This window comes from Scomber scombrus, chromosome 12 (assembly GCF_963691925.1).
Source record: "Scomber scombrus chromosome 12, fScoSco1.1, whole genome shotgun sequence".
Classification (NCBI taxonomy): domain Eukaryota; kingdom Metazoa; phylum Chordata; class Actinopteri; order Scombriformes; family Scombridae; genus Scomber; species Scomber scombrus.
The window spans coordinates 30,728,599-30,736,098 of NC_084981.1; the positions used below are offsets into that span (position 1 = coordinate 30,728,599).

General features: G+C 41.8%; 3 protein-coding genes across 3 annotated transcripts in view; 1 reads left to right on the plus strand and 2 right to left on the minus strand.

Moving 5' to 3' along the window:
- The window catches only part of abhd12 (abhydrolase domain containing 12, lysophospholipase), a 21,554-nt gene extending 20,372 nt beyond the window's left edge, over positions 1-1,182 (minus strand). The window contains exon 1 of the mRNA XM_062430394.1: positions 1,040-1,182. The gene's annotated coding sequence lies outside the window, so the exon portion shown is untranslated. The remainder of the gene's footprint in view (positions 1-1,039) is intronic.
- Positions 1,183-1,262: 80 nt separating this feature from the next.
- On the plus strand, positions 1,263-4,762 carry gins1 (GINS complex subunit 1 (Psf1 homolog)). Its single transcript, XM_062430397.1, has 7 exons — positions 1,263-1,393; positions 2,900-2,964; positions 3,144-3,239; positions 3,579-3,669; positions 3,925-4,041; positions 4,493-4,567; positions 4,657-4,762. Exons 1-7 carry the CDS (start codon positions 1,319-1,321, stop codon positions 4,723-4,725), a joined length of 588 nt encoding a protein of 195 aa, XP_062286381.1. The 5' UTR covers positions 1,263-1,318; the 3' UTR covers positions 4,726-4,762.
- A 497-nt stretch (positions 4,763-5,259) lies between these two features.
- ninl (ninein-like) overlaps positions 5,260-7,500 on the minus strand; it is a 28,218-nt gene continuing 25,977 nt past the window's right edge. The window contains exons 28-31 of the mRNA XM_062430398.1: positions 6,823-6,942; positions 6,090-6,203; positions 5,723-5,952; positions 5,260-5,605 (exon numbers count right to left, since the gene is read on the minus strand). Of these exons, the coding sequence (XP_062286382.1) occupies positions 5,761-5,952; positions 6,090-6,203; positions 6,823-6,942 (426 nt within the window). The 3' untranslated portion in view covers positions 5,260-5,605; positions 5,723-5,760. The remainder of the gene's footprint in view (positions 5,606-5,722; positions 5,953-6,089; positions 6,204-6,822; positions 6,943-7,500) is intronic.

The following is a 7,500-nucleotide window of genomic DNA, read 5'->3' on the forward strand; positions in this document are numbered from 1 at the left end:
TGATGTGTCAGATTGACCCCTGCTGACCTTTGACCCCTGCTGACCCGTCACACGGTTACTTACTCTGATAATAATCATCGTTTCATTTCATGAGTTCATACAAGAAATATTTACAAGTTGGTCCTTTAAGTTCAGTCAGCTGATTAATTTACTGTAATACTGCATACTACATCACTCATAATACTGCAGTACTTTTACTGTAATACTGCATACTACATCACTATAATACTGCAGTACTTTTACTGTAATACTGCATACTACATCACTATAATACTGCAGTACTTTTACTGTAATACTGCATACTACATCACTATAATACTGCAGTACTATTACTGTAATACTGCATACTACATCACTCATAATACTGCAGTACTTTTACTGTAATACTGCATACTACATCACTATAATACTGCAGTACTTTTACTGTAATACTACATACTACATCACTATAATACTGCAGTACTTTTACTGTAATACTGCATACTACATCACTATAATACTGCAGTACTTTTACTGTAATACTGCATACTACATCACTATAATACTGCAGTACTTTTACTGTAATACTGCATACTACATCACTATAATACTGCAGTACTTTTACTGTAATACTACATACTACATCACTATAATACTGCAGTACTTTTACTGTAATACTGCATACTACATCACTATACTACTGCAGTACTTTTACTGTAATACTGCATACTACATCACTCATAATACTGCAGTACTTTTACTGTAATACTGCATACTACATCACTATAATACTGCAGTAATTTTACTGTAATACTGCATACTACATCACTCATAATACTGCAGTACTTTTACTATAATACTGCATACTACATCACTCATAATACTGTAATACTTTTACTACTAAGAGAAGCTGTAGTTTCCGCTGTGACTCAAACGTATCATAGAAGCTAACCTGTAATAAAGTATTAGGTAATAACTTTAACACCATGTTTATATGTTTAGGGTAAAGCTGCTAACCGGAAGCGTGTGTGTAACAGCTGATTAGAGGTCATAGTCTCACCTCTCAGTCCGCAGCAGGAGGAGCAGCTTCAGCACATCTCTCTGAGTCACTAAACAAACATTCAAACCTTTAAACTTTATAACATTTAACTGTTTAATCTTTAAACGCAGCAGCAGCTAACTCGCTCTCTGATGTTTGTCCCTCCCCGGCAGCCGGACCCGGACCTGACGTCACACTATCGTCATCAAGCACGTCTGTGATTTTTGCCGCGAAAGCGCGCGCTGCCTCCCGTTAACCGGCGGGTAACAGAGGGTCCGGTGCTCCGTGTTTACCGGCAGGATGTTCTGTGAGAAAGTTACCGAGCTGATCAGAGAACTGCAGCGGAGCAGCGACGGTCAGCTGCCCGCCTTTAACGTGAGTTCCCTCCGGTACGACCGGTTATTCACACACACACACACACACTAACACACACACAGAGACACACACACACACACACACACTAACACACACACAGAGACACACACACACACACACACACACTAACACACACACAGGGACACACACACACACACACACACTAACACACACACAGAGACAAACACACTAACACACACACACACTAACACACACACACACACACACACACACACACACACACACAGAGACAAACACACTAACACACACACACACTAACACACACACACACTAACACACACACACACACACACACACACACACACACACACACACACACACACAGAGACACACACAGTCATGCAGATTGTAGTGAAACAGGATCAGCAGCTTCTATCTGATCCTGAATCTGTTACCGAGGCTCAGAGCAGCAGATGCAACAGTAATCATCTTTCCCGCCATAGTGATTCAAACTGTTTACTGTTTATTTGCTTAGTTTAGTGTCACGTGACAGAAGCAGCTACAGTAAGTTAATATGCTGCTAATGTTGTTTACATTAATGTTGTTTACATTAATGTTGTTTACATTAATGTTGTTTACATTAATGTTGTTTACATTAATGTTTCAGGCATTGAAATAAATAGTTTTATACACAGGTGAATTTATTGTTTTACAGTATAATAAACACATTCTCCCCTCATGACGACATCATTTGATTTAATGCTCAGTTATATATATATATATATATATATATATATATATATATATGTATGTATATATGTATATATATATATATGTATGTATATATGTATATATATATATATATATATATATATATATATATGTATATATGTATGTATATATGTATATATATATATATATATATATGTATATGTATATATATATATATATATATATATATATATATATGTATATGTATATATATATATATATGTCAGTTAATCAGTCAGTTAATCAGTCAGTCAGTCAGTTAATCAGTCAGTCAGTTAATCAGTCAGTCAGTTAATCAGTCAGTCAGTTAGTTAATCAGTCAGTCAGTTAATCAGTCAATCAGTCAGTTAATCAGTCAGTCAGTTAATCAGTCAGTCAGTTAATCAGTCAGTCAGTCAGTTAATCAGTCAGTCAGTTAATCAGTCAATCAGTCAGTTAATCAGTCAGTCAGTCAGTTAGTTAATCAGTCAGTTAATCAGTCAGTCAGTTAATCAGTCAGTTAATCAGTCAGTCAGTTAATTAGTCAGTCAGTCAGTTAATCAGTCAGTCAGTCAGTTAATCAGTCAATCAGTCAGTTAATCAGTCAGTCAGTCAGTTAATCAGTCAGTCAGTCAGTTAATCAGTCAGTCAGTTAATCAGTCAGTCAATCAGTTAATCAGTCAGTTAATCAGTCAGTCAGTCAGTTAATCAGTCAGTCAGTTAATCAGTCATTAAACATAATAAACATTAATATTTTCCTGACTTAATATTGAACAGTGAATGTTTGTGTTTCAGGAGGACGGGCTGAGGCAGGTTCTGCAGGAGATGGAATCTCTTTATGAACAGAACCAGACTGATGTGTGAGTCCTCAGCAAGATACACACACACACACACACACATACATATACACATATACACACACACACACATATACACACACACACACATACATACACACACACACACACAGTGTATAACTTGTTTACATTAGAACAGAACTAAGCTGCAGCATTAATGTAATTTATTGTTTGTGTTTCAGCAACGAGGCGAAAACTGGTCGATCTGACCTGATTCCTTCTATCAAACTGAGACACTGCTGCCTGCTGAGGAACCAGCGCTGCATCACCGCTTACCTGTAATACACACACACACACCTGTAATACACACACACACACACACACACACACCTACACACACACACACCTGTAATACACACACACACACACCTACACACACACACCTGTAATACACACACCTGTAATACACACACACACACCTGTAATACACACACCTGTAATACACACACACACACACACACCTGTAATACACACACACACACACCTGTAAAACACACACACACACACACCTGTAATACACACACACACACACACACACCTGTAATACACACACACACACACACACACCTGTAATACACACACACACACCCCTGAGCTGTGGTCATGTGACTGTGCAGGTACGACCGGCTGCTGAGGATCAGAGCTCTACGTTGGGAGTACGGCAGCGTTCTGCCCGCTAACGTTCGATTCCACATGTGTGCCGAGGAGGTGAGTGACATCACTGCTACAGGAAGTGACATCACTACGGAGGTCGGTACTTTATATGGTACCGACCTCATTATGGACAAATTCCACTAACGTTGTGCTGCTGTTTTTATACTGTGTGTGTGTGTGTGTGTGTGTGTGTGTGTGTGTGTGTGTGTGTGTGTGTGTGTGTGTGTGTGTGTGTGTGTGTGTGTGTGTGTGTGTGTGTGTGTGTGTGTGTGTGTGTGTGTGTGTGTGTGTGTGTGTGTGTGTGTGTAGCTGCAGTGGTTCAGCCAGTATAAGAAGTCTCTGGCCTCCTTCATGAGGTCTGTGGGGGGGGGCGATGGACTGGACATCACTCAGGACATGAAACCACCCAAGAGTCTTTACATCGAGGTGAGAGCAGACTGCTGTCGTCACGGCAACGGCTAAAATCTTATTTCAAAATGTCCAATCAGCTGTTTGATGAAAATAAAACTGAATTAAAGTTAGTTTATAATTAATAAAGTTATAATAAATAAAGTTATAATAAATAAAGTTATAATTAATAAAGTTATAATAAATAAAGTTATAATAAATAAAGTTATAATAAATAAAGTTATAATTAATAAAGTTATAATAAATAAAGTTATAATAAATAAAGTTATAGTAAATAAAGTTATAATTAATAAAGTTATAATTAATAAAGTTATAATTAATAAAGTTATAATAAATAAAGTTATAGTAAATAAAGTTATAATTAATAAAGTTATAATTAATAAAGTTATAATTAATAAAGTTATAATAAATAAAGCTATAATTAATAAAGTTATAATTAATAAAGTTATAATAATAATAAACGTTGCAGGTGAGGTGTTTGAAGGATCACGGAGAGTTTGAGATCGATGACGGGACGGTGATCCTGCTGAAGAAGAACAGTCAGGTCAGAACTTCATCTTCATCATCACCTCCTCCTCTTCCTCTCTGTCAGCTCGTTGTCATGGTAACGCTTCTCTCTCTCTCCCTCTGCAGCACTTCCTGCCGCGGTGGAAATGTGAGCAGCTGATCCGTCAGGGCGTGTTGGAGCACGTCGTGTCCTGATCCATCAGTTTATTGATTATTGATTCCTGTTTGATTTTTAATGTCTGATATAAAAATTAAAGATTTCTTTTTGTAAACGTTTGTTTGTGTCTCGTCATTATAATAAAGATCCTTCATGTTTGAGACGCGTTGCTATGACAACAGGACCAGGTGACGCGTTGCTAAGACGACGGGTCCAGGTGACTCGTTGCTATGACAACAGGACCAGGTGACGCGTTGCTAAGACAACAGGACCAGGTGATGCGTTGCTATGACGACGGGTCCAGATGACGCGTTGCTAAGACAACAGGACCAGGTGACGCGTTGCTATGACGACGGGTCCAGGTGACGCGTTGCTATGATGACGGGTCCAGATGACGCGTTGCTAAGACGGCAGGACCAGATGAGCCATACTCAGATGTTAAAACAGTGATAATTAAGGAACAAGGAGGAAGTCTCACTCTGAGGAAGAAACAAACTGAAACTCATTAAAAATAAGTTTTTCTTTTATGACATAAAAATAAAAATATATATAAAAACACAGCGATGCTTAAAGTCACAGAAGCAGTTTAACAGACTTTACAGCTGAGGATGGTGACAAGTGATCAGATACATGATTGATAAAAGTATTAACAGTAAATAAAAACTTCTTTCCAGCTTCATAATAAACAGTCATAATTAAAAAGTGACTTCAACACGTTTCAATGTAAAAAAAAAAAAAAACTCAGCATCTACTATTATAAACTGATCTGATTGGCCGATGATCAGCTGATTCAACATGAAGCTCTGCTGGGAGCTGAATACTGGGCTGTGATTGGCTCCAAAGCAGCTGTGATGTCATCGATGCTGCAGGTGTAACTTTCATTTCCTTCTTCACAGGAAGTCGCTGCTGAATTTGTTTCTGTTAAAAATGTGTTTGTAGAGTTTTAGGTGTGGACAAATTAATGTGAACACAAAAAAAACTATTTACAGTTTCAGAGCTGCTGAATATTCACAGAGACAATGTTTAAATCTGAACCTGAAGCTCCACCAGGTGTCTCGGGGGGGGGGGGGGTCCTAGGTAGCGAGCGCCGCCTGGACGACGTCTCGCAGCACGTTGTTCAGCGCGGTCATCTTCTCCTCCAGCAGGAAGTTCTTCTTCTCTGCATGTTTCTGGCGCTGCTCGGTGACCTGCAGCGCCTTCATCAGCTGACCCGTCTCAACGTACACTTCCTGCAGCTGCATGCTCAACTTCCTGTTCTTCACCATCTGAGGATGAGACAGACGGGACAGTGAGAGATGGGACAGGTGTGTGAGGACAGGTGTGTGAGGACAGGAGGACAGGTGTGTGAGGACAGGTGTGTGAGGACAGGAGGACAGGTGTGTTCAGGGACCGTCTCACTGACCTGCTCTTTCAGCTGCTCCACCTTCTCCTGCAGCACCACCCGAACCGCCTTCAGTTTGGCCTCCAGCTCGTCCATCCTCTGCTGCAGAGCCGCCACCGCCTTCTCGTACTGACCCTGAATACATCACAGGAAGAACAGCTGAGTACTGACCCTGAACACATCACAGGAAGAACAGCTGAGTGCTGACCCTGAACACATCACAGGAAGTGAAGAACAGCGGAGTGCTGACTCTGAACACATCACAGGAAGTGAAGAACAGCTGAGTGCTGACTCTGAACACATCACAGGAAGTGAAGAACAGCTGAATGCTGACCCTGAACACATCACAGGAAGTGAAGAACAGCTGAGTGCTGACTCTGAACACATCACAGGAAGTGAAGAACAGCTGAGTGCTGACCCTGAACACATCACAGGAAGTGAAGAACAGCTGAGTGCTGACTCTGAACACATCACAGGAAGAACAGCTGAGTACTGACCCTGAACACATCACAGGAAGTGAAGAACAGCTGAGTGCTGACCCTGAACACATCACAGGAAGAACAGCTGAGTGCTGACCCTGAACACATCACAGGAAGTGAAGAACAGCTGAGTGCTGACCCTGAACACATCACAGGAAGAACAGCTGAATGAGCAGCTCTGAGGCTCAGATACGTGCAGTGTGACATCACTGAGACTCTGGACCCCTGTGGCGCCCCCCACTGACCCACTGATGGTGCTCCGGCCTCATGTTTACCTGCTTGATGCTGATCTGGGAGCAGCTCTGTTGGGCCTGCAGCCTCAGCGCCTCCTCCAGCTGCTGACTCCTCCTCTGCTCCTTCTGCAGCCGAGTCTGCAGCTCCTGCAGCTGCTGCACCTGCAGGGAGGAAGACCAGGACACTGAGCTGAGAGCACAGACCGTCCCTACAGGACTCTTTCACTTTATTTTCATTTTTCTAAAAAAGAAAAAATCAAACATCTCAAACTGAAGCAACTGGACTGCTAGCCATGGATCATAACAAACACCATGATCCAGCATCAGGAGGGTCATCCTGATGCTGAAGGTTCTGGACATTGTGGGGCTGTCATGGAGGGACAGGGACCCATGGACTGGCAGACCGGAGGCTCCAACTATCAGGGATCACAGTACTCAGCCTCCAGGAGAAGCTGCTGTTGAAAGGCTCCGGCTGGTTGTTGAACCTGATTCAGGAGCAGCGATGTGGATTCTGGCCGTGGAACAGTGGACCAGCTCTTCACCCTGCAGGGATCCTGGAGGGGTTATGGAGGGGTTATGGAGGGGTCATGGGAGTTCACACATCCAGTCTACATGTGCTGTGTGGACCTGGAGAAGGCTTAGGACCGTGTCCCTCAGGGGACCTTGTGGGAGGTGTTGTGGGAGTTTGGGGTACCAGGGTCTCTGCTGGGAGCCATTGGG

Bases quoted from the DNA above. Each gene is read 5' to 3' on its own strand.
- gins1 (XM_062430397.1), top strand. From the start codon at position 1,319: ATGTTCTGTGAGAAAGTTACCGAGCTGATCAGAGAACTGCAGCGGAGC. The intron at 3,670-3,924 runs GTGAGTGACATC...GTGTGTGTGTAG, and splicing joins TCCACATGTGTGCCGAGGAG to CTGCAGTGGTTCAGCCAGTA. The intron at 4,042-4,492 runs GTGAGAGCAGAC...TAAACGTTGCAG, and splicing joins CCAAGAGTCTTTACATCGAG to GTGAGGTGTTTGAAGGATCA.